The 27357-nt window shown below is 39.9% G+C and overlaps 1 protein-coding gene across 6 annotated transcripts in view; it reads left to right on the top strand.

Annotated features, from left to right (window-relative positions):
* Window positions 1–27357, top strand: part of trappc9 (trafficking protein particle complex subunit 9) — a 383858-nt gene that overhangs the window by 47452 nt on the left and 309049 nt on the right. For all 6 annotated transcript variants that reach the window (XM_059010260.1, XM_059010253.1, XM_059010235.1 and 3 more), the window contains 2 exons: window positions 12660–12786; window positions 21565–21710. In XM_059010260.1, the coding sequence (XP_058866243.1) occupies window positions 12660–12786; window positions 21565–21710 (273 nt within the window). The remainder of the gene's footprint in view (window positions 1–12659; window positions 12787–21564; window positions 21711–27357) is intronic.

The raw sequence follows: 27357 nt of genomic DNA, 5'->3' as shown, positions 1-27357 counted from the left end.
TAAATTGTATATACCAGTATATATGCAAGACTCGAGGTGAATCCTCTGAATTGCATCTCAGTTCAGTAAATACCCACTTGGTGGCAGCAGAGATTAAAGCTTAAGATAGGAGGCAAAGAAGAAAATATAGAAAAGCTGATAACTAAGCAGTAGCAGATGAAATCTTGGCAATTAGACAGTTTCCTTCTTGAATCATCAGCAAGTGTACAGCATGAAGTTTTCAAAGACATCTCTCAGCAGGCTTGCCTTTGAATTTACAAAACCTGTTTAACAATGGGCTTATTTATTTATTATTAAATGTAACTGTGATGTGAGCGTGTTTTAGTAAAACCACTGCTCTTAAACAGTTGCAGACAGCAACATCTTATTTACTCTTTAATAGAAACTCGTATGATGGACACTGACAGCACATTTCACTGTGACCTGTGTCCTGATATGTCCGTGTTCTGTGGCAACATTCAGTTCCACACAAAAGTTCCAGACATTCAAAGGCACAATTCTACAGTAGTGAACAATTGCAAAACTGTTGTATTAACATTTAGATTTTTTTTATCTTATATTGAAAATACATCCAGCACTGCACTTAATAATTTGACTGACGTCCCAAGGGAAGCAGTGGGGGTCAAAAATGGAGACTGTATTTTGTATTCATTTTTTTTGATTACTGAAACCTGTTTATATTCTCGGGTAGCACTGAGGAGCAGGACTATGAGGGTTACAGTCCGTGACTGGGAGCTGGGATCTCAGGATCTCATGTTGTCTCTAACCATTAGATACTACAGCACCAATTTACTTTTTGTCAAATGTCTCTTAGAAAAAGACTGCTACATTAAGAACAGGTACCCCTTAATATAGGGGGTATTCAGCTGTATGAGCTATCACTGTACCTCGTATCACAGCAAACAGGTTTTTACAAGCTAATTACACGGTGCAGAATTTCTTGTGGACAATGAATGGCTTCATGTGCTAACTGCCTTTATGAGATTTTGAGGACAGATATTCTTGTGTGACATGTTTTAGTTTGCATTGTGAATGTTAAGGATATAGTTGGTACACAGCTGTACTCTGTGATTCTCTTAATAAAGGTCCATTACAGGTGGTGTCCTGTGAACATTAACTGTTTCAGTGCCACATTGTTTTTATCTGCTTTTCTTCTCATTAATATGTTATTTTATGTTTACAGATCATTCAGTCTGTTTTGACATGCCCCTTTAGAGAATGCTACCGAGGATGCTTTTGTTTCTGGTCACAAAAACTACAATTTTTAGTTTTTATATTTCTAGTTTTATATACCATATATAGTAATACATTCACTTAGAAAATCGAAGTTTTGGTAAAGATTTTATTACTTTTGTTATGTTCCGGTAGTTTTTGTGGGTGTGAATTCAGGTCTATACACCTATCATAAAGACTCTGCTGCATGGTAATAGCCTTTGCCTTGCCCACAGCATAGTAGTACTCTGCTCTCATGCTGAAAATGACAACAATGTAGGGGGTATTCAGCTGTATGAGCTATCACTGTACCTCGTATCACAGCAAACAGGTTTTTACAAGCTAATTACACGGTGCAGAATCTTTTGTGGACAATGAATGGCTTCATGTGCTAACCGCCTTTATGAGATTTTGAGGACAGATTTTTTTGTGTGACATGTTTTAGTTTGCATTGTGAATGTATAAGGATACCATGGCACATGTGCATTTAAATAAATGGTACCGTGTAATATTGTAAGCACATATTTACATATTAAGATATATCAGCTGTGGTGCTGTACCTTGTTTTAAGTGGGTCCTTGCTTCAATCTAGTCAACCAGCTACATTATTACATGTAGTGAATGTTGGTTCACAATGAATGACAAAGCAGGCTTCAAGGAGGCAAAGCTTGTAAAACTACCTGTAAGGAAAGTTTACAGGGACACTGAAGATTGAACAGTAATTTTACAAAGTTGACAAGCAATTCATATTTATTATTTTATCTCATAGTAGCGACAGTGCCAAAGCAAAAAGTGTGTAATTAAACCAAATTCAAAATCTAAAAAAAGTGAAAGACAAAAAAATCGATGTTTAGAAAGGCCTTCCACGGGGAATATGGATGCAAGTATAGCAAAACAAGTTTAACTGTAAAGTTTAACACTTTTCTTGTGCTTGTCATCTCTCCCTCCCCTGCGTTTCTTGCAATTCTAAAACCTGATGTGTTTGCAAAAACTGTTACCAGAGGTTCATTGCTTCTTTTTGCGCTCCAGCTGCTGCACTGACCAGCATGACATCTGGCAGCCGTGTACCCTGCTGACCACAAGGCTACAGTGTGCTGCTCTTAATCACCCCTGCTATTGCTCATGCTGTAGCTGTCCTCCCAGCACTCCTGGGTGTGTGTCAGCAGTGAGTGCTGTGAGACTGAAGAGACAGGCCATATACAAAACAAACGTGCTCATTTACTGCATTCTCTCCAGGGAAGGTTCACCCTGTCAGTTTCTACAAAGCGCCCGCAATGGCTAGCTGACATTTGAAATGGCATATCTGTCTGTATCTGTCAGAGGTGCAGAACAAGACTCGTCGCACAACATAACACAGCTAAAAAGATGGGCCATATTCACAAAGCATTTACCCCAGAGTAACTACTCAAAGCATTTACCCCAGTGCTAGAGTAGGTTACTCAAGACGCTTCAAATAGAAACCTTGGTTGTTTCTTGCTAGAACTGTAACGTTGGCATTTTACTTTTGCTGTTACATAAAAATAGTGCAAAATGGCCCAGTGGTTGATATTGACTGACAGTGTTTAAAAAAAGAATATATTCTTATCTAGCTATCTATCTCTCAATCTGTGTCTCTCTCTCTGTCTGTGGACTCATCTGTTAATACTGTAACTTTTAACTTCTATGTACTGTCCTATATATTTATGTAATAATACCAGTATATATATATATATATATATATATATATATATATATATATATATATATATACAGTGCCGTGAAAAATGACTTCAGGAGTGCTTACATTATTAACAGCTTTCTATAAAATAAAGCATTTGTGTTGTTAAAACAGTTAAACTCATCAAACATCCACACGTCACTAGCTGAGGTAAAGCGTCTAAAGTTAATCGATTCTGGAGCCATCCACTTGATAGGCAGTTTCCCTTTGGAAGCTGAAAAGACAAATAATCTGAATAGCTAATGCCTACCTAATTCCTAAAGACAGCAGCAACAACAGTATGAAGTGATTGGAGCGACTGTAAACATGCATAAGTCCCATGTGACATATTCTATATAAGTATCTCTCTCTCTCTCTCTCTCTCTCTCTCTCTCTCTCTCTCTCTCTCTCTCTCTCTCTCTCTCTCTCTCTCTCTCTCTCTCTCTCTCTCTCTCTCTCTCTCTCTCTCTCTCTCTCTCTCTCTCTCTCTCTCTCTCTCTCTCTATATATACAGTGCCATGAAAAAGTATTTGCCCCCTGTCTGATTTTCTGCATTTTAGCATATTTTTGACACTGAATATTATCAGATCTTCAACCAAAACCTAATATTAGATAAAAGGGACCCTGAGTGAACAACTAACACAAAAATGTGATACATATTTCGTTTATTTATTAAAGAAAGTTATGCAACACCCAATGCCCCCGTGTGAAAAAGTAATCGCCCCCTTAGACTCAATAACTGGTTACGCCACCTTTAGCAGCAATAACTGCAACCAAACGCTTCCTGTAGTTATTGATTAGTGTCTCACAGCGCCATGGAGGAATTTTGGCCCACTCCTCCATGCAGAACTGCTTCAACTCAGTGACATTTGTGGGTTTTCGAGCATGAACTGCTCGATTCAGGTCCTGCCACAACATCTCAATGGGGTTTAGGTCTGGACTTTGACTAGGCCATTACAAAACTTTAAATTTCTTGTTCTTCAACCATTCTGATGTAGACTTGCTTGTGTGTTTTGGGATCATTGTCTTGCTGCATGACCCAGCTGTACTTCAGCTTCAGCTCACGGACGGATGGCCTGACATACTCCTGTAGAATTCTCTGATACAGAGTAGAATTCATGGTTCCTTCAATGATGGCAAGGTGTCCAGGTCCTGATGCAGCAAAGCATCCCCAAACCATGACACTACCACCACCATGCTTGACCGTTGGTATGAGGTTCTTACTGTGGAATGCAGTGTTTGATTTTCGCCAGACATAACAGGGCCCATGTCGGCCAAAAAGTTCCACTTTTGACTCATCTGTCCATAGAACATTGTTCCAGAACTCTTTAGGATCATCCAGGTGCTTTTTGGCAAACTTGAGACGAACATTCATGTTCTTCTTAGTGAGCAATGGTTTCCGCCTTGCTACTCTGCCATGAATCCCATTTTTGCCCAGTGTCTTTCCGATGGTGGAGTCATGAACACTGACCTTAGCCGAGGCGAGATAGGCCTGCAGATCCCTGGATGTTGTGACTGGTCTTTGTGACTTCCTGGACGATTTTACGCCTTGCTCTTGGAGAGATTTTGGTGGGACAGCCACTCCTGGGAAGATTCACTGCTGTCCCAAACTTTCTCCATTTGGACAATATGGCTCTGACTGTGGTTCGGTGTAGCCCCAGAGACTTAGAAATGGCTTTGTAAACCTTTCCAGACTGATAGGCATCAACAACCTTTTTCCGGAGGTCTTCAGGAATTTCTTTTGTTCGTGGGGGTGGGGGGCAGTAACTCAGATATCAGATTTGTAATAGACAGCGCCCTTGAATAAGAGCCGCGCTCAGATATCAGATTTGTAATAGACATCTCCCTTGAATAAGAGCCGCGCTCAGATATCAGATTTGTAATAGACAGCGCCCTTGAATAAGAGCCGCGCTCAGATATCAGATTTGTTATAGACATCTCCCTTGAATAAGAGCCGCGCTCAGATATCAGATTTGTAATAGACATCGCCCTTGAATAAGAGCCGCGCTCAGATATCAGATTTGTAATAGACATCGCCCTTGAATAAGAGCCGCGCTCAGATATCAGATTTGTTATAGACATCTCCCTTGAATAAGAGCCGCGCTCAGATATCAGATTTGTAATAGACATCGCCCTTGAATAAGAGCCGCGCTCAGATATCAGATTTGTAATAGACATCGCCCTTGAATAAGAGCCGCGCTCAGATATCAGATTTGTTATAGACATCTCCCTTGAATAAGAGCCGCGCTCAGATATCAGATTTGTAATAGACAGCGCCCTTGAATAAGAGCCGCGCTCAGATATCAGATTTGTAATAGACAGCGCCCTTGAATAAACGCCACTCTCAGTAATGAAATATGTACATTCTTTCTCCTACCCCAGCTCAACTAAATGCAGCACTTAATAAAGAAACGCATACAAAGCACAGTATTGCAAAACATTACAAATAAAAAAATGTATTGAATACACTTGAATAAAATGTATTTAAAATAATACAATTACACCCTGGAGCATACTGGTATTTCACTGCTTAATTTGTTACTGGGCATTGACAGGGCACAGCCCCGGTACCTCTGGGCACAAGCATGCTGTCTGAGAATTTAGCATTTTCAGTCAAGCGTCATATAATGCACCAGCAGATGACACGTCTCTCAACACAGGCAAAGACGAGCGAGCAAGCCCGGCTAAAGGTATATGGGTCTGTAGCTGGAGGATATATCCAGAGTCTAAAAAATAAACGCGAACCTGTCATATCTATCTTTTCTTTTTTTTTTTTTTTTCCTGCGGTTGCTTTTGTATCACTAGTACAATACCCTTCCAAAGTCAAAGGCAGCGGCATTAATTCAAAGCAATACGAAACTTTTGACCTTTTTGTCTTTTACACGTCAAACAGAACTGGATAGTTTATCCATTCCTGCCGCATTCTGGCCCCAGTAGAATACCAGCTCAAGCTGCATGGGCCAGATTAGCAGCATGTTGTCAAGTGTTTTCTTTGCTTTTGGGATCTGTTTAACAACATTCAGTGGCGTGGCTGCTAACTGACCTGCTGTTTTATAGGTACTGCACCCCTTGCTTTGCCATGTGTGATCCGACCTTGAGAACGGATTGGCTTGAGAACTGTGTATAAGTCCTTCCAGCTCAGTGAATGGAAGTAAAGCAGGTCTTTTTGATCGGATTGCTTGTGAGGATGATTTAGTGGGTCTGTACTACAGTTACCAGTGAACACAGTCTGCACTAATGGGCATTGTTTGCTTGAAGTCTTTTTAGAGGATAGATCCCTTCAGATTGCACTTTGAACTTTACATTATCAGTTTCTGTCTTCAGACATGACAATCATCCAGCTTTCACGAGTACCGAATTCAACACAAACCGTTTAATCAGTGTATAAATAAGTAGAGAAGATTAAAGGGTACATAAGGACCTTTTTATTTGATTGTGTTAAATGTTCCCATGTGTTGCTCCAACTATTTACGTAAGGTGTGTGTATTGTTTTATTTATTTATTTTTTTACATTTTGACCACTTTTTTTTAAACTTTTAAATTGCATTCCCTGCCTCAAGATGGCTTCACATGTACCCACATGGACCTCTCAGAACTACATTTCCCATCATCCTCCTGCTCACTGGTAAATCCATCTCAGTTACATATGTGAGCAGGACGATGATGGGAAATGTAGTTCTGAGAGGTACCCGTGCGGGTACATGTGAAACCATCTTGAGGCAGGGAATGCAATTTAAAAGTTTTAAAAAAGAGGTCAGAATGTAAAATAAATAAATAATAAATAATATACACACACCTTACGTAAACAGCTGTAGCAACATATGGGAAAATGTAACACAATAAAATAAAAAGGTCCTTATGTACCCTTTAATCCAGGCCGTCCACCTTATTTAATCAAGTGAGCTTTGCCATGTAGATTGCCTGAAATCAATTGGAGATTCTTTGTCAGCTCATGAGTCTCCTTTTAGCACTCCAGTTACTAAATCTGTCCCTGGACCTGATTGAAAATGCCAAGATTCATTTATTAAGGGGTGTCTGTGCACTGCGACTGTTCATTACTCACTAGCAAGTTTATATATATATATATTTTTTTTTTTTTACAGTACTGTGCAAAAGTTTTAGGCAGGTGTGAAAAAATGCTGTAAAGTAAGAATGCTTTCAAAAATAGACATGTTAATAGATTATATTTATCAATTAACTAAATGCAAAGTGAGTGAACAGAATAAAAATCTACATCAAATCAATATTTGGTGTGACCACCCTTTGCCTTCAAAACAGCATCAATTCTTCTAGGTACACTTGCACACAGTTTTTGAAGGAACTCGGCAGGTAGGTTGGCCCAAACATCTTGGAGAACTAACCACAGTTCTTCTGTGGATTTAGGCAGCCTCAGTTGCTTCTCTCTCTTCATGTAATCCCAGACAGACTCGATGATGTTGAGATCAAGGCTCTGTGGGGGCCATACCGTCACTTCCAGGACTCCTTGTTCTTCTTTATGCTGAAGATAGTTCTTAATGACTTTTGCTGTATGTTTGGGGTCGTTGTCATGCTGCAGAATAAATTTGGGGCCAATCAGATGCCTCCCTGATGGTATTGCATGATGGATAAGTATCTGCCTGTACTTCTCAGCATTGAGGAGACCACTAATTCTGACCAAATCCCCAACTCCATTTGCAGAAATGCAGCCCCAAACATGCAAGGAACCTCGACCATGCTTCACTGTTGCCTGCAGACACTCATTCGTGTACCGCTCTCCAGCCCTTCGGCGAACAAACTGTCTTCTACTACAGCCAAATATTTCAAATTTTGACTCTTCAGTCCAGAGCACCTGCTGCCATTTTTCTGCACCCCAGTTCCTGTGTTTTTGTGCATAGTTGAGTCGCTTGGCCTTGTTTCCACGTCGGAGGTATGGCTTTTTGGCCGCAAGTCTTCCATGAAGGCCACTTCTGACCAGACTTCTCCGGACAGTAGATGGGTGTACCAGGGTCCCACTGTTTTCTGCCAATTCTGAGCTGATGGCACTGCTGGACATCTTCCGATTGCGAAGGGAAGTAAGCATGATGTGTCTTTCATCTGCTGCAGTAAGTTTCCTTGGCTGACCACTGCGTCTACGGTCCTCAACGTTGCCCGTTTCTTTGTGCTTCTTCAAAAGAGCTTGGACAGCACATCTGGAAACCCCTGTCTGCCTTGAAATTTCTGCCTGGGAGAGACCTTGCTGATGCAGTATAACTACCTTGTGTCTTGTTGCTGTGCTCAGTCTTGCCATGGTGTATGACTTTTGACAGTAAACTGTCTTCAGCAACCTCACCTTGTTAGCTGAGTTTGGCTGTTCCTCACCCAGTTTTATTCCTCCTACACAGCTGTTTCTGTTTCAGTTAATGATTGTGTTTCAACCTACATATTGAATTGATGATCATTAGCACCTGTTTGGTATAATTGTTTAATCATACACCTGACTATATGCCTATAAAATCCCTGACTTTGTGCAAGTGTACCTAGAAGAATTGATGCTGTTTTGAAGGCAAAGGGTGGTCACACCAAATATGGATTTGATTTAGATTCTTCTTCTGTTCACTCACTTTGCATTTAGTTAATTGATAAATATAATCTATTAACATGTCTATTTTTGAAAGCATTCTTACTTTTACAGCATTTTTTCACACCTGCCTAAAACTTTTGCACAGTACTGTGTGTATATATATATATATATATATATATATATATATATATATATATATATGTATGTATGTAATAATATGTATGTAATGAAGGTAGAGTCTCTACGGCAATGCAAAAGTTCAAAATTCTTTCAGCCAAGCTTTCAGTTTAGATGGCTTACCAAAAGAGTTTCCGTAGAGACATTCATGGTCGCACGCTCGTCATTTTGCTTCAAAAGGATTCATTATTTAACTTCGGATCATTTTGTTTTCTTCAAAAAAATCTCTTTATTAATTTAAAAAACAAACAAACAGTGGGTTTCGACACTAACGTGTCTTCATCAGGTTCACATTGATGTACATTGAGGTTCACAGTGAGCACAAGAGACTGAGAACAGAATATTTTATTATTATTATTATTATTATTATTGTTAATAATAATAATAATAATAATAATAATAATAATAATAATAATAATAATAATAATAATAATAACTAGTCATTTAGGAGCACAAGGAGGTTAAGTGACTTGCTCAGGGTCCCACACAGTGAGTCAGTGGCTGAGCTGGGATTGGACTGGGAACCTGGTAACAAGTAGGGATGCACCGAATCCAGTTTCGGATTTGGCTTTTTGAACAGGGTTCGGATTCGGTGAACCAAACCGAATCCTACATCCGCCCAGACGCACATCCATTTTAATACATCCCTCCAATGTGTGCAGTTCTCATTTAAAAAAGACACAAATCCAGTATTGAACGTAACTGTTATTTAATAACAGGTATTCAAGAACAAGAACACGTTTGATGAACTCTGTCGCGGCTCTCCCTAAATTACTGGCGACGCATGCACTAAACACGTCACGCAGCTGCTGAATGTAAACATACCCCCCCTTATGCAACACAGCACAGTCACATCACACTTACATGGAGTAAAGTTATGCAGTAAACCTGTAATATATAGTAACAGCAAACTGTTGTAGACTTTTGTGCTTTATTGCATTGTCTGTGAAACATGTTTTAGAGATCATACTGAGATTAAAAAAAAAAAACAAAAAAACCTTGGTGCACTGAAATATATATGTTTTGTAACTTTACAACTGTCAGATGTGCAAGACGTTCTTGAACAATATGCTTTAGTAAATTACATTTTACATTATTGTAATGTGCCAATACAAGTTGAACCATTTGGGAACTGCTGTGTTTTATTATAATATATTTTTTTAACTATTCCGTAGCCTATTTGATAGGTGTTACACACACGGTGCATTTAAATCAACAGGGGTTTTATTTTGCAGGGAGATTCAGGTCACTCACTGTAATTTTTTCCTCATAGCTCTCAGATGAGTTGACATGGGTTGAAATGTTATAAAAGAAAATAGTGGGTTAGGCAAAGATGCAACTCTCCTTTCTCTCAAAGGTAAAGTAAGCGGTTCTGTATTTTGACATTTCTGTTGTTGGGGGAGGGGGCTAGCGGTAAATTGAGTAAGTTTCAAACTAAAATCTTATTCAGGGATATATTTCCATTTGTTAATAAAAATACTATTAACTAAAAGGCTCAAAACTATAGCTTGTAAGCATCCCTTGTTAGTAGCTGCCAGTCTGTTTTTCATTCAACAGTTTCCTTCAGTTTTCTGTTTAGGTTTGATATTCGGTGCATCCCTAGTATAAGCCCTGTTCTTTAACAACTGGACCACCAAACTGCTATAAAAACTGTAACATCCTAGTACTAGTGTGAAGAGACCACAGTAGCTAACTACATAGAGAGGGGCAACTTCCCGGAATAGAATATTATTAAGGCAGGACTAAATGGCTATGAAAAAAACATTTTTATTTTTATTTTTGATTTTATTTTTTTATGTGGAAAATAAGGAACATTTTTATTATAAGAACACGTTTTTGTATAGTAGCTCAAAGTAACATTATGGTTAAAATTTAAAGCTGTAGTTAATGCATACCCCATAAGTTAAATTAGCATTAAATATGTACAGTATTTATTGAAAGTACTCATGACTGGCAATGTTGCATTTTAACCCCAAAATACATTGCATTAAATTGGAGAGTTAATTACTCAATGACCCAAAACCTTATCTGGAGCGCTGACTAGAAGTTTAATAAGACACACCTGAACTTGTTACTGTACCTATAAACTGGCTGATCAAGCTCGTAGTAAAACCTGGAATAGGTGAAACTGTTGTGCAATAGGAGTCTCTATCCCTGCACTGCATAACAGTTTGATCCATTCCTCGATCATATGCAAAGCAAAACCCGGAGATTGAAAATGCAGGTATTTGTACATACTCATTACAATAGCTTGGATTTGTTGCAAGCAAGGAGATTCAGTGTAGTGCCTTTATCAATTTGATTTAATGAAAGTAGTTTTTGTTTATTCTGTGCATTATTTTCTCATTTGTCTTTTAAAACCTGCAAGTATGAATGTTGAATATGGGTGGGATGCTATGTGTACGACACTGCGTCATCATGTAATCAGCAGTCCCCCCGGATCATTACAATACTGTGACAGTTGAACTTCATTATGAAGTGCATAGTTTCAGAGAGGAGGTGATTTAGGATTATATAGTCTACTGAAATTGTCTGCATTGCAGCAGATTAGGGTATTTATTTAGTAGTGTCCCTGACTGCGTAAGGAATAACTGATGTCCATACAGACACATACTTTGATATGATCCTCTGGAGGAAAATTGTATTCATTGCAGCAAGACCTGGTAGAGGCCGTCAGCACAGATTTATTTGTAAGAGCGATTTCTTTTTCTTTCTTTTTAACCCTTCATGAGCGACAGTAATTGAGCTCACACGGAAAGCTGTTAATACACACACACACGCACACGAAACTGCTTTATATTTAAACAATACTTTATTGAATAATTGTTTGAAAGTGCTAAACATTTTTTATATTTTATATATAAAATAAAAAAAACAGAACTGTATTATCAAAAGTAAATGACTTTTAAAATACCACAAACACAAATTTAAACTACACAAATAAACAGTATATTGTACTTGTAAACGTCTCAGAATTTGTCAACACATACCTGTGCCTCTATATTAAGTCACATTGCGCATAAAAAAAGCTGCTTCTCTCTTTTTGTTGAAATAAAACATGCACAAGGACAACTTGCATACATAACAAAAAAGCAAAGTACTGTGAGCAATGCAGTAGTCAAATACCGAGCTGGAAACTAATGTATTCTACAGACATAGATGCTCTGAGATTGGTAATTGACTACATAGGGCTAAAAAAAGGAATTGGAGTGCTAAATCTGTCATTTTCGAAGCAATACGTCATTTCTACATCTGTCCCAGCTCCCCTGCAACTCCCAGCACTCTCTTGTGCAAGTAAACAGGAGCTGTGCGTGGCAGTCTATACAGTATATGAAAAAGCCATACTTTTTCAATACTGTACTGTATCGGGTAATACACAGGATACTGTAAAGAATGTAGTTCTGGAAGCTAATGTATTATACGCACACACAGATGCACCGTTTCATGAAAATGACCACTGGTTAAAAAAAATGCCGCTGATGAGGGGTTAATAAATAACAATATTACTCCAATCTTAGCATACAGAAAAGTCATGGTCTGTAAGCAGTGGGTAATTCACTTTATTAAAATCCAGGCACTCGCTAGGATTAAAATCACTGAGGAAAAGTGGCACTTTAGCAATAGCAATCAAAGAATACGTGCTCTTAAGAGCCACTTGACCCTGCCTTGTTGGATACTGATCCACTTAAGAAAACTTCTTGGATGATTCGTGACCTCTTTCAAACCGAGCTGTCTGATTGCTTGGAATTAAGAACTTCAGCGTTCCAGCAGAGATGGACTTTCTTGCATTTAATCACAGCTCAATCTCCTGACATTTTGTTTGCCTCTGTTTGTTCAGACAAATGCAAAACAGTTAGAATAATAACAACTCCAGGAAATGGTGGAAAGTTTCCTTGTGACAAGAAATAGGGAATTGGGTTTGGGGTTCTACTTTGCTGGTTTTAATGGGGAGACATTACTGTAGGTTAAGTGGGGATACCCATAGAGTCCCCAAATTTAAAATACACTTTTTCTTCTTTTCTCTATGTAATCCAGAGAAGAAGGAAGTAACCCAGAGCCTGGAGAACTATACCTCCAAGTGTCCCGGCAGCATGGAGGTCATTACACTCTCTGACGGCCTCAAGCTGCTTCCAGTGGCCTTCACCAAACTCCCTATCGTCAGGTGAGAATTTGACTGAACTGTCCTTACACAAGTGAAACCGAGATCGTACAATCTGTCCTCACTGCTTCTTATTAATCAGTACTTTGTACTTGAAAAAACAAATCTGTTTATACTCAAATCATGTAAAAAAACACCATATGAACAAAATGTAGCTATTTTATTTAACATCATGTAATCAAAGAAACTACGAAATAATATGGCAAAAGTCTACTGGAAGCCATATTAGTAGTACAATATTTCATGATAGATTTGGAAATGTCATATTTTTTTAATTTTTGGCTGATTTTTGTTAAGTATGTGGAAAACTACAAAGTGGTATGTAATTCAGTATGTGAACGTAACATCATTCAGCAGGTTTCATTTGACTGCACACCTGGGGTGTCGAGCATAGTTTTTAATGTTCACTATGTATGTGTTTCTGCACACTATTTGCATTTAATTTGAATAGATAGACCTGTAATTCAGCAAGAACAGTGTTTATATTCAATTGCTATGGTTTGTTTCCCAAGGAACCTCTTGGCTAGTTTGTCCTCTACCCGGCACACTCACTATCAGCATTTTGGAATTGGCCATAGCAATATTAGCATTCACCTGGCATCTTCCATCCACATATACCCTGACCACTCTTCAACTGCCTGCCCCTAGCTCCAGATACATTTATACAGCAGACAGAGGTTGAGCTGCTTTAAACTTGACTTTTTAATGAATGAGTGCCATGAATCTGCATCATGCAGTAAACGGTGCTCTCCCATTACGCCCCAGAATGTGAAGGAAGCCCATTGCAGCTTCATTTTCAACAGAGACTGTTAATCTGCTTACAGTTTTAAATGCCAGAACTGTTTTTTAAATTTATTTTTGGATCTTGTTGCTTCTTTAATCTCCATTGCACTTGCTGCTATCCCCAGGATGTCCATTAAGATGAGAGGCTGCATCTCAGCATGTTGTTTATTAGCAGAATAATTCAAAATGAAATGTAAATAAGGTTGTGTTTGGTGCCAGGGGCAGCTAGGGTAGCCTCTCGAAACGCTGGCTCAATTTCTGTTTCATGTATTCATTTATCTGTAGTATGAACTGCAAGCAGAACAGCCTGCCTAATTAACACAGTGGTTTGAATGGAGGGCTGTGTGTAGAAATGTAAAAAGAGAGGGGGTGATCAAACATTTTGGCTGTAAATACTGCCACCATTTAGATCATTAAAGTGGAGCCCTCCCTGGTGATTTTAATATACTCCTCCAGACAATAATACACAGAGAGACTCTCATGCACCGCTGAGTTATTCATAGCTTATCTTGGTGAAAGTAGTGTTTCGAGGTTCACCACTGTTTCATCATGAGGCACATAAAGATAATGAATTCCAGTATATCTTACATGGTATGTGTTTAGGCCACACATTCTCTATATACTGTAAGGCACACCAATTATTATTGTTTTTAATATATAAAAGGAGGTAATTTGGTATATTATGTAAAAGAATACAGAATCACCTACCAAACATAAGAAATACAAAAGTAGATGAACCTTTTAAACATAATGAGTGACCTACCGTTTTGTAGTTTTAGAAAAAATAAAATGAGATAATGTACAATACAGCAGAATAAAGTAAAATAAATGGATGAATAGTCTCAATACCATGTCTTTAAATAGAAAGGAATAGGTAGGAATATGTAGTAAATCACAAACACATATTAATAGATTTAAATAGAAATAAATGAGTGTAGTTACCATGCCATCAAAGCCTGTAAGGACCTTCACTGTTTGCACTGAACACGCTTTCCCAAAGATATGTTAAACATACTGAAACATTGGAAGTTGTCTCTCTTGAGCAAAAACATATATACAGTGCCTTGCAAAAGTATTCAGACCCCTGACCAATTCTCTTATATTACTGAATTACAAATGGTACACTGAAATTTCGTTCTGTTTGATATTTTATTTTAAAACACTGAAACTCAAAATCAATTATTGTAAGGTGACATTGGTTTTATGTTGGGAAATATTTTTAAGAAAAATAAAAAACTGAAATATCTTGCTTGCATAAGTATTCAACCCCTGTGCTGTGGAAGCTCCCAGTTTACACCAATGAAAGAAATTTCCCTAACGAGGACACAATTACCTTACCATTGGCCTCCACCTGTGAACCATTAAAGTTGCTGTCACATTTTCTGGATAAAAACCCCACTGTTGAAGGATCATTGGTCAGGCTGTGAATCTGAAGGGAAATGAAGACCAAAGAGCATTCTACAGAAGTTATCTAAAGTAATACAAATGCATAGATTAGGGAAAGGGTACAAAATAATATCCAAGTGTTTGGATATCCCAGTGAGCACAGTTGGATCAATAATCAGGAAGTGGAAGCTGCATCACACCACCCAGGCACTGCCAAGAAAAGGCCGTCCATCAAAACTCAGTGCTCAAACAAGAAGAGACTTGTGAGAGAAGCCACAGAGAGGCCAACAATCACTTTGAAGGAGCTACAGAGTTCAGTGGCTGGGAGTGGAGTAATGGTGCACCAGTCAACCATATCAAGAGCTCTGCATAACACCGGCCTGTATGGGAGGGTGGCAAGAAAGAAGCAGTTACTCAAAAAGTACCATCTGAAAGCACATCTGGAGTTTGCCAGAAAGCGTGAGAGTGACTCAGCTGCGATGTGGGAAAAGGTTTTGTGGTCAGATGAGACCAAGATAGAGCTTTTTGGCCAAAACTCAAAGCGCTATGTGTGGTGCAAACCTAACACTGCCCATGCCTCAAGACACACCATCCCTACAGTGAAGTATGGTGGTGGCAGCATCATTCTGTGGGGATGCTTCTCATCACCAGGGACTGGGTATCTTGTTAAAATTGAAGGAAGAATGGATGGAGCAAAATACAGGGAAATACTGCAAGAGAACCTGCTTCAGTCCGCTAAAAAACTGAAGCTTGGGAGGAAATTCACCTTTCAGCAGGACAATGATCCCAAGCACAAGGCCAAAGCAACATTGGAGCGGCTCAAGAACAAAAAGATGAGTGTCCTACAGTGGCCCAGTCAAAGTCCTGATCTCAATCCCATTGAGAATCTGTGGCACTATTTGAAAATTGCGGTCCACAAGCGTCGTCCAACCAACCTGAACAACCTGGAGCAAATCTGCCAAGAAGAATGGGCCAAAATCACTTCGACACTGTGTGCAAAGCTGGTACATACTTACCCCAAAAGGACAGGAAGCAAACCACAGTTTGCAGGATATCAGCACCCCTGTCATAGATGAGAGGAGGACTTGCATAAACACTAGTGATGAACCTATTGATTCTTGTGAACCTGGTCAGATGAACCAGCGTCAGAGAGAAAAGAGGGTTGTGGCTCCCATTTGCTTCATAATGCCATTACAGTAGCCCTTTTATACTTATTATAAGGCTGAACACAAATAGCACGGTCTTGTAACTATGGCTCCCCACTATAGCGTTATAAATGGTGAGCACTGTATTCCTGTAAGAGGAAGCAATGGAGGAGAGCCGAAAAAAGTCAGACAAAGGGTCATAAAAGATATGCTTGCAACATTACACAGAGCTGAGCGCCTACGGAAACGCTGCAAAAAGGAGGAGCATTTCAGAACTAACTTTTATAAAGACCCATTCAAATTTGCAAAGAAGTTATTCACGAGGGAAAAAAATGGCACACCAAAAGCAACTAAGTCTGAGAGGAAATGCACACAGATTAAAAAAGGCAGGAGCCTATGTCGATTCCTTCAGACATCCCACCTATCAATCCACCACAATACCAAATGGAGGACTGTGCACCTAAGTGCTGTGAAAAAGGCAAGGGCATCATCATCTCCTGGGCCTAATGGAGTTCTGTACAGAGTGTACATGAGTGCTTCAGGAGTTCTACGAATCCTTTGGAAATTGATGAAAGAGCATGGTGCAGAGCAGGTGGGGTCTTTATACCCAAAGAAAAAGATTCTACGAGTATCGGTCAGTTTTGCCCTATTTCCCTTTTAAATGTGGAAGGCAAGATTTTCTTCAGCATTATTGCTCAGAGATTGTCAGCTTACCTATTGAAGAACTGCTTCATTGACACTTCAGTACAGAAAACCGGTATTCCAGGTTTCCCAGGATGCTTAGAGCACATCAGTGTGATCTGGCAGCAAATTCAAACAGCTAAAAAGGAGATAAAGGAGCTCCATGTGACATTCCTGGATTTAGCTAATGCATACGGTTCAGCACCACATGAACTTCTTTGAACAGCATTTGTTTTTTTCAGTGTACCGAGGACAATAACAAACCTACTTTGGAGAGTTGCAATTTTGTTTTTCTACTTCAGAATTCACCACTACATGGCAATGTCTAGATTGGAATAATGGCAGGATGCACCATTTCTCCACTGGCTTTTACCATGGCAATGGAAGTAATTATTGGAGCTTCAAAATGGGTAGTGGGAGGAGAATGCTTGGCTTCTGGAATGCGACTACCACCAATTAGAACATACATGGATTACATAACAATCATGACTACAACAGTAGCCTGCACTAATCGGTTATTGGGCAAACTAATCAATAACATTGAATGGGCATGAGTGCAATTCAAGTCCGCTAAGTCAAGGAACATCTCTATAATTAAAGGTAAAGTACTGGTTAAGAGGTTCTATATTAACGGTGAGGCAATAACAACAGTGTCTGAGAAGCCTGTGAAAAGTCTTGGGAGATGGTATGATTGTGTCATAAAGGACACAGTTCGTGTGGGAGAAGTGAGACAACAGACAGTGCAAGGGTTGAAGAGCATAGACAGCAGCACTTTACCGGGCAAACTTAAACTCTGGTGCTTTCAGTTTGGTCTACTGCCAAGACTTCTGTGGCCACTCGCTGTGTATGAGGTTTCCTTGACCAACAGTAGAGAAGCTGGAAGTGTTCATACGTAAGGAAATAGTTAGGAGTTCCACGCTGCCTCAGCAGAGTGGGACTGTATGGCAAAGGCATACTGCAGCTACCAGTCTCAGCTATAACCGAGGAGTTTAAGTGCGTCAAGGTTCAATTGGAAATGACATTGGTAGAGTCACACAACGAATCTGTGAGAGAGGCAGCACCTGTGTTGAAAACTGGAAGAAAGTGGGTGGCAAAGGAAGCTGTGGAAGATACAAAGGCTGCCCTTTGTATCACTGATGTCATGGGGCAAGTACAGCATGGAAGAGGAGGCCTTGGTCTCAGTTCAGCTCCTCCTACATGGCACAAAGCAGCCCCAGCTCAACGGAGGAAGCTGGTAGGCAGTGAGGTGCAAAAGTAGGAGGAGGGGATGAGGTGCATGAAGGCAGTTTCCCTGGCAAAGCAGGTAGAATGGATGAGATGGGAGAGTGTGTCGAAAAATGCAAGATCAGTTGGCGAGATCTATGGACAATGGAACAGAGCAGGATCAATTTCCTCATCAGGTCAACATATGATGTTCTCCCCTCACCACAGAACCTTAATCTATGGGTAGGAGAGGATCTGTGGTGTCATCGCCAGCTACATTAAGACACATTTTGACAGGATGTAAGGTGGGTCTTAGCCAAGGACGGTTTACTTGGCGTCATGACCAGGTGCTGTGATGTTTGGCCTTAGCATTGGAAGACAAGCGCAGCATGACCAACAGGTTACCACCAATTCCAGCAATTTATGTTGCAAGAAAAAACATTCCGTCCAGGGGAGCAACCACCAAGAAAAGGTATTAAAACCAAAACTTGTGTAGGACAACTGGAAGCTGCTAGAGACTGAAAAATGCTGGCTGATGTTGGACAACGGCTTATTTTCCCACCTGAGATTGTCACCACTAAACTACGACCTGATATTGTCTTGTGGTCTGGATCAGCATGCCTTGTTCACCTGGTAGAGTTATCAGTGCCATTGGAGGATGCTGTGGATGAGGAGTATGAAAGGATGAAACTTCGGTATGCTCAACTAGCTGCTGAAGTGGAACAGCGAGGATGGAGAGTCCAGGTTTATCCAGTGGAGGTGGGTTGTCGAGGATTTGTGGCACACTCCACAACCCAGTTTCTCAGAGATATCAGATTCAGTGGTCAAGAGTTGTGATGCATAGTGAAGAACTTATTTAAAGCAGCAGAGAGGAGCAGGAACCGGCTCTGGTTGAGATGAAAAGATTCTGGTTGGGGACCTCAAGCACATTAGAAAGAAAGCAACATTAATGGAAAGGAAGGTAAGTAAGCTGGTCTTAGCTGCGTGGGGGCGGAGGAGGATGGTCCTGGGATGGCAGAATCACTTGAGCCCTTAAGGTAGAGTCCTGCATTGGGTCGGGTACCGGTATCTCCTGTACTAAAGTAGGACGCGATTAGGGAGGAGTCAGCTGACTAAGCAGTGTTGTTCACGCTTGATACGTCTGCAAGGTCTTTTTATCACGTCTGCTTGGTGACATTAAAAATGCCTGTGGACGAGGTGAAACAAAAGATAGCGCAGGGTTTATATCATGTAGTTCGAGAGGTAAATCAGAAGTGTGGAATTATTTTGGAATCACAGTGAATAAAAATAATAAACGTGTGACTGGATCTGTTGCTTGTAAAACCTGTCATTGTGTTTTTGTGAACAGCCACAAAATTGGTGTAGTAGCTGGTCCGGGTCGGAAGTGGGTTGTAAAAATCAGACCCGCGCAGTACTCTACCTTAAGGTGTTGTGGGCTAATCGACAAAACACCAAGAGAAGAGCCCAGAGAAGTACCCTACTCAGCTCAGTCCAGACGGTTGTCATGCACTAGGGAGGCTGCACTGCAGCCATTGTGTGTGCTGATGCGGGGTGATTTGCAGAAGTATTCACCCCCCTGTAAAGTTTTCACATTTTGTTGGCACCTGAGTGTACTCCACGACGCTTTCAAATTAGACTTTACATGTAGAATCTACACAAACTACTCCAAATTGATAAAGTTAAAAAATGCATATAGAATATAAATAAGTAAGATTTACAGAGAAAAACAGATTAATCTCAGTTGCATAAGTATTCTTCCCCTTTGGTACTGCAGCCTTAAATCAGCTCAGGTGCAAATTATTTGTTTGAAACAAAATTAGTGAAATGGTTTCAGCCTGTGTGTACTCAAAGTGGTTTAACTTGTAGATAATTTCCCTCAGGTATATAAAGACTTTCAAGCTGCAACTCGCATAGTGATCCAACAAAGCAACCATGAAGACCAAGGAGCTTTCGAAACAAGTCAGGGATAAAGTGGTAGAGAGGCACAGAGCAGGAGAAGGGTACAAGAAAATTTCAAAGGCGCAGCACAGTGAAGTCCATCATTAAGAAGTGGAAGATGCATCATACCACCCAGACACTACCCAGATCAGGTCACCCTCCCAAACTGAGCAGCCAGGCAAGCAGGAAACTGGCTCGGGATGTCACTCTGAAGCCAACAATGACCTTGAGAAATCTGCAAAGTTCTGTGTCTGAGATGTGAGTCAGTGTTCACACATCAACAATAAGCCGGTCCCTACACAAAGCTGGCCTGTATGGACGGGTGGCAAGAAAGAAGCCATTACTCAAAAAGACTCATCCTAAAGCACGTATGGAGTTTGCGAAAAGCATGTAGATGATACTGCAGACATGTGGAAAAATTCCAAGCGTTATGTCTGGCACAAGCCCAACACTGCACATTACCCAGTCTACACCATCCTAACTTTCAAGCATGGTGGTGGCAGCATCATGTTGTGGAGATGCTTCTCTTCAGCAGGGACTGGGAAGCTTGTCAGGATAGAGGGGAGAATGGATGGTGCAAAGTACAGGTGAATCCTTGAGGAAAACCTGTTTGAGTCAGCCAAGACTGAAACTGGGGAGGAAATTCACATTTCAGCAGGACAATGACCCAAAGCACAAAGCCAAAGCCACACTGGAGTGGTTGAACAAGAAGAGAATTAATGTTCTTGAGTGGCCCAGTCAAAGTCTTGACTTGAATCCAATCGAAAATTTATGGTGAGACGTGAAGATTGTAGTCCATCGATGATCCCCAAAAAACTTATCAGAACTGAGTCCTGTGAAAAATGGGCAAAAATGTCACCATCCTACTGTCCAAAGCTAATATATATATATATATATATATATATATATATAATATATATATATATATAGTAAGGCAGCGTGTTGTGTGAGACAGCAGGGAGGAGGTTAAAACCTCCCTGCGAGAGAAACATGTGCGTAATGCACCTTTTTGTTTGATTGTATTGCTTTATTGTTTCATTTAATTTGCTAATTGTTTTGTTAATTATTTGCGGGGGGATATTTAAGAGAGGCAGCGAGTATAGTCATGGCTGCTGAGTAGAAGGAGGCAGATGAGGTGCTCTGTCTCCGAGTAGCGAGAGTTAAAAGTAAGTGCTGAGTTAAGCCCGTGTGGTTTTTGTTTGTGTTCGGTGTCAGGTTAACGGCTTAGCCGTCCTGCAAGTTAGTCGGAATAACTTGTATAGTTAGTGCTCCAAGAGGAGCTAGGTGTTTTATTTTGAGTTTGTTTTTGTTTGTTTGTGTGTTGATTAAAAAAATAGCGCAACTGCTCTTGAAAATCCAGTTCTGTTGTGCTGGGTCGTAATTTTAAAGGGGCATGAGTGCTACGGATCTTTCACAATTATATATATATATATATATATATATATATATATATATATATATATATATATATATATATATATATATATATATATATAATGTCCTCATTGCTAATAATCCTTTGAAACCTATTAAATCTTACTATTTGTTTTATATTGCATGTTCTTTTATGATACAATGTTCTTATGAATGAGTTCCTGTACAGTAAAATTATTTTTCATCCCCCCCCCACCCTCACCTTCCCCAGGTCAGTGAAGCTCTTGAATCTGCCAGTGACCCTGCGGCCACGCAAGGTGAAGAGCCTGCTAGGGCAGAGCATGGCTGTCAAGAGCCCCTTCATTTACTCCCCTATCACTGTGCACCACCGTGGGGATGAGCGCTCAAAGAAAATAGGTAGGTGCCAAACCTTTCTTTCTTTTTAGGGTTTCATGGTTTCAATGGAGTTGCCCCGACTTTACATTGCATCAGTGGCACACCTGTGTAATGCTGTGAGTCCATGCACAAGCACTCCCTGTCTGTGTCAGCACTTTGAGTGTACAGTAGAACCATCACTGAGGCTGCAGCATCATTTCTCTTCCATTTTATATACCCATCTGAAGGAGACACATTCCTTTGTCGATGAGGAGCACAGAGGTGTTGCGATTTGTTTTCCATTTTATATTGTTGATTTTATTTTTCAAATTTGTTTCTCTTTGTAGGCAAGTGGTTTACATGACATATATATTTACACCACTGAACAATGCTCCATACTTGGAGCCTGCCATCTTTATTTACGCAAAGGGCATTACTTTTTTCCATTTGTATACTACAGTAGAACTTTGGTGCAATCCCACTGTACAGGTACCAGCATTTAGATTTAATTACACAGTATCCATTACTTTCTCAGTCAAATGCTCCTGGAATTTGTTCTCCTCCTGAAATGAGATGAATTACTTACTTTAAGATATTCTGTTTTATTTTTATTTTACGCTGTCCCAAGCATATCAGCAAACTTCAGCAACAGCTTTCTGGTCAGTAAGATTGCAAAATATTGACTGTAGCCCTCTATTGAATTATTCTATTTAATAAATGTAGCTGGATTCTGAAAGCTTTGCTTTATGCACACTTTAAAACAGTGATCCATCCACATGGAATTAAGTTATCCATGCAAATGCACTGGAACATGTACCCCCAGATGACCTGGCATTACTGACCAGATTCAGCCTTCAGGGCCTGCAGTGGTGCACCGGCCCCTGTTCCACGTGGATGAATCTGAGACCACTACAGGGCACAGTTGTGTACTGAATATTACATAATGTTTTTCTCTTGTTGTTGTAGAAAACATTTACTGTCCTCACCAACACTAACATACTGTCCCTCGTATCTACAGGTGGCCTTTGAATATTGGGTTTATGAGCTTAGGGTTTCCTTTGTGCATGCTCTGCTACCATGTCTTCTTAGTGCAGTGTTCATCAACAATAAACAGAAACTAGAGTTAAAGTTGCAGCCGTCAGAGCAATAGAGAAACATGACGGCCCGGTGTCTGGAAAATGAACAGCGGATGTTGTTAAATTCTACAGTCACTGCAGCTTGAGCACTTCCATCAGTATTTTGCAAAATAGTCACATAAAATCCATTGGCAGCTGTTTCTCCTTCTGAGCACTAGATTTGAAGTGGCATGCTTCTTTTTTTTGTGTGTGTACTTTAAAACTGTGCAAAATGACACTGTACAGATGCCATCGAAATACTGTTACTGTGTCGCTTCCTAATACATTAATGTCTACAAACTGAAACTGTGGTTTTAAATAAATAAATACAAAAATAAATAAAAACATTATTGTTGCTAGACCAATATATATATATATATATATATGACATTGGTTTTATGTTGGGAAATAGTTTTAAGAAAAATAAAAAAACTGAAATATCTTGCTTGCATAAGTATTCAACCCCCACACATTAATATTTGGTAGAGCCACCTTTCGCTGCAATAACAGCTTTAAGTCTTTTGGGGTAAGTATGTACCAGCTTTGCACACAGTGTCGAAGTGATTTTGGCCCATTCTTCTTGGCAGATTTGCTCCAGGTTGTTCAGGTTGGTTGGACGACGCTTGTGGACCGCAATTTTCAAATAGTGCCACAGATTCTCAATGGGATTGAGATCAGGACTTTGACTGGGCCACTGTAGGACATTTACCTTTTTGTTCTTGAGCCACTCCAATGTTGCTTTGGCCTTGTGCTTGGGATCATTGTCCTGCTGAAAGGTGAATTTCCTCCCAAGCTTCAGTTTTTTAGCGGACTGAAGCAAGTTCTCTTGCAGTATTTCCCTGTATTTTGCTCCATCCATTCTTCCTTCAATTTTAACAAGATGCCCAGTCCCTGGTGATGAGAAGCATCCCCACAGCATGATGCTGCCTCCACCATACTTCACTGTAGGAATGGTGTGTCTTGAGGCATGGGCAGTGTTAGGTTTGCGCCACACATAGCGCTTTGAGTTTTGGCTAAAAAGCTCTATCTTGGTCTCATCTGACCACAAAACCTTTTCCCACATCGCAGCTGGGTCACTCTCACGCTTTCTGGCAAACTCCAGACGTGCTTTCAGATGGTACTTTTTGAGTAACGGCTTCTTTCTTGCCACCCTCCCATACAGGCCGGTGTTATGCAGAGCTCTTGATATGGTTGACTGGTGCACCATTACTCCACTCCCAGCCAATGAACTCTGTAGCTCCTTCAAAGTGATTGTTTGCCTCTCTGTGGCTTCTCTCACAAGTCTCCTTCTTGTTTGAGCGCTGAGTTTTGATGGACGGCCTTTTCTTGGCAGTGCCTGGGTGGTGTGATGCAGCTTCCACTTCCTGATTATTGATCCAACTGTGCTCACTGGGATATCCAAACACTTGGATATTATTTTGTCACCTTACAATAATTGATTTTGAGTTTCAGTGTTTTAAAATAAAATATCAAACAGAACGAAATTTCAGTGTACCATTTGTAATTCAGTAATATGAGAGAATTGGTCAGGGGTCTGAATACTTTTGCAAGGCACTGTATATATGTATATGTGTGTGTGTGTGTGTGTATATATATATATATATATATATATATATATATATATATATATATATATATATATATATACACACACACACACACTGTGTATATATATATATATTGTAACAAGATTGTACTCACTCGGGTTCGTGCCCCTTTAAAATTACGACCCAGGACAGAGAAATGCCGTTTTTTAAGTGCGGTTGCGCTATATTTTAATAAACACAAAAATAAAACAAATACAAAACAAAACCTAACTCCGTCTTGGAGCGCTTACTAAACAGGTTATTCCCTGACTACCTTGCAGGACGGCTAAGCCGTTTACCTGTCGCACACACACACACAAACCCAACACTTACTTTCCATGACTGCTCAAAAGCAGAGCACCTCATCTGCCTCCCTCTATTCAGCCGCCCCGAGTAAACTGACTATTCCTCTTAAATACCCTGCACCTGGTTCCCATTCTTAATTACTACCCAGGTGCAGGGGATAATTAAATAATAAAACAATTAAACAATTAAATTGAACAAAAGCAAAACAATCAAACAAAAAAGGTGCATTCTCTCGCAGGGAGGTTTTAACCCCCTCCCTGCTGTCTCACATTCCCGCTGCTGTTACTATATATATATATATATATATATATATATATATATATATATATATATATATATATAATATTAATGCACACGGCTGACTCTCCCAGATCACCCTGGAATGATGGTCAGACACACACATCATGAGTTTATACTGCTGTGCAGTTACAGTTTTATACTGGCTGGTTTTTATAGTGTCTGACAGTGCAATAAGAAAGTGCTTAAAGCAGTGTAGATGATTTACACAAGAGGACCTGAGATCAAATTGTGCTCTAACAAGGTACAAAACAGCAATGCTGCCCTAGACACCACAACAAGTATTATTTCACAGATTCAATTAGGCAGCGTTTTGGAGGCAAAAAGGTTTCTGCTGTTGGGGACAGAAATCAACAAGGATGCTGAACAAAATAGAAAGATAGTCATGCATTGTCAGGTAGGTGTTATGTATCCCTTTAGGGTATTTTGTCTGTATTACAGTGTGTGTTTGTCCATTTGGCTGATTTCCTAGTTTGTCTTTTCGTCTTGTCGGTTTTGGTGAAACCATAAGTTCATTCCATTATTGAGGCTAGGCCAGCCACATGTCTGGAGATGTATGCAAATCAGCCTTAACTTAAGAATGCCTTCATAGGACAAGAGTTTGCAGACACACTGACAGACAGAAAGATCATGGTTTTTACTACAAACATTCTTTTGCATTACTGTACTTTACATTAGGAGCAGGCACCAGATAATATGTACAATATGTACTTACTGTACTGTTGGCTTTTCCTGCTCAGTACTCATTTGATTATTTATTTTTTTATACAGTACCTACCTACTTAATTCGCTACCTCCTTACTTGCTTTATTATCCTCTGCTGGGGAAGAAATCCCCTGCAAGCGATACTGTATATAGTGGAGACTGTTGTGTAATACGACAGCCTGTCACGCTTCACACGTTGTGTAATACGACAGCCTGTCACGCTTCACACGTTGTGTAATACGACAGCCTGTCACGCTTCACACGTTGTGTAATACGACAGCCTGTCACGCTTCACACGTTGTGTAATACGACAGCCTGTCACGCTTCACACGTTGTGTAATACGACAGCCTGTCACGCTTCACACGTTGTTTCTGTGGGTACCTGTGTGTTCTTTCATCAGTACATCTGTATGTTATTGAGAGTCAGATTCTGTGGATATATACAGGGTATCTGTGTGTCCTTTCATCAGTACATCTGTATGTTATTGAGAGTCAGATTCTGTGGATATATACAGGGTATCTGTGTGTTCTTTCATCAGTACATCTGTATGTTGGGGCAGCAGTGTGGAGTAGTGGTTAGGGCTCTGGACTCTTGACCGGATGGTTGTGGGTTCAATCCCAGGTGGGGACACTGCTGCTGTACCCTTGAGCAAGGTACTTTACCTAGATTGCTCCAGTAAAAACCCATCTGTATAAATGGGTAATTGTATGTAAAAATAATGTGATATCTTGTAAGTCGCCCTGGATAAGGGCGTCTGCTAAGAAATAAATAATAATAATAATAATAATGTTATTGAGAGTCAGATTCTGGGGATATATACAGGGTATCTGTGTGTTCTTTCATCAGTACATCTATAATTATACAATTGTCATGCAACTTGGTATTAAGATGGTTTAGCGTAAGTAAATGAGAATATCAGATTCTGTGGGTGTGTCTATTGGTCCGTCTGTAATTCACACTTTGATTTTTTCATTTATCTGGAGAACTGCTTATCCAGTTGTCATGAAACTTGGTAGTAACGTTATTGTGCTCAAGTCTATGAGAATGTAAGATTCTGGGCATGTTGTCAGTCTGCTCATCTGTACGTTGACATGTCACTGTTGGCGGGGCATGTATGTTGCTGTCAATCTTTTTTAGTTAATTGATAACTTAGTCTGTATTATTTAATACAGGAGTAATATAAGAAAGTGAAGGCTTTGTGATTAACTAATAGCTGATTCTAAAAGAATGGGGATTTTAAACTGGTAAACTTTGCAATTGTGGGCAGTGGTCACTGTTTATAATTTTATTTTACTGACTTTTTATTTGGCAGAGCTTTGATTGTTTTGCATGACGTCTTCGTTTATACCACCCACGCTAAGTTGTCCCTTTGATTTGGTGATCGTCAATCTTACAGACCAATATAAGAGGTGTCTGTTAGAAAGTCTTATCAGCAGAAAGCAGAATTAAAAAAATCACAAGCTTGCCAAAATAGGTTTTACAGCACAGCCTACACAAGGCGTTGAGCTGAATCAGGGAAGTACTGGAGATTAATGGACCGAATAGTTGAATGCACTGTTTGAAACAGCAGACGTGGATGATGCTTGCAATAGCATTTAGGAAATGAGCCTAAAAACAAAATCGAAGAGTTGGGGATTAGAATTTCAGCAAACGTTTGACTGCATGTTGTTGTTGTTGTT

The sequence above is a fragment of the Acipenser ruthenus genome, chromosome 3 (assembly GCF_902713425.1).
Source record: "Acipenser ruthenus chromosome 3, fAciRut3.2 maternal haplotype, whole genome shotgun sequence".
Taxonomy (NCBI): Eukaryota; Metazoa; Chordata; class Actinopteri; order Acipenseriformes; family Acipenseridae; genus Acipenser; species Acipenser ruthenus.
Note: the sequence above shows the minus strand (reverse complement) of the source record. Positions and strands in the feature narration are given on the sequence as shown.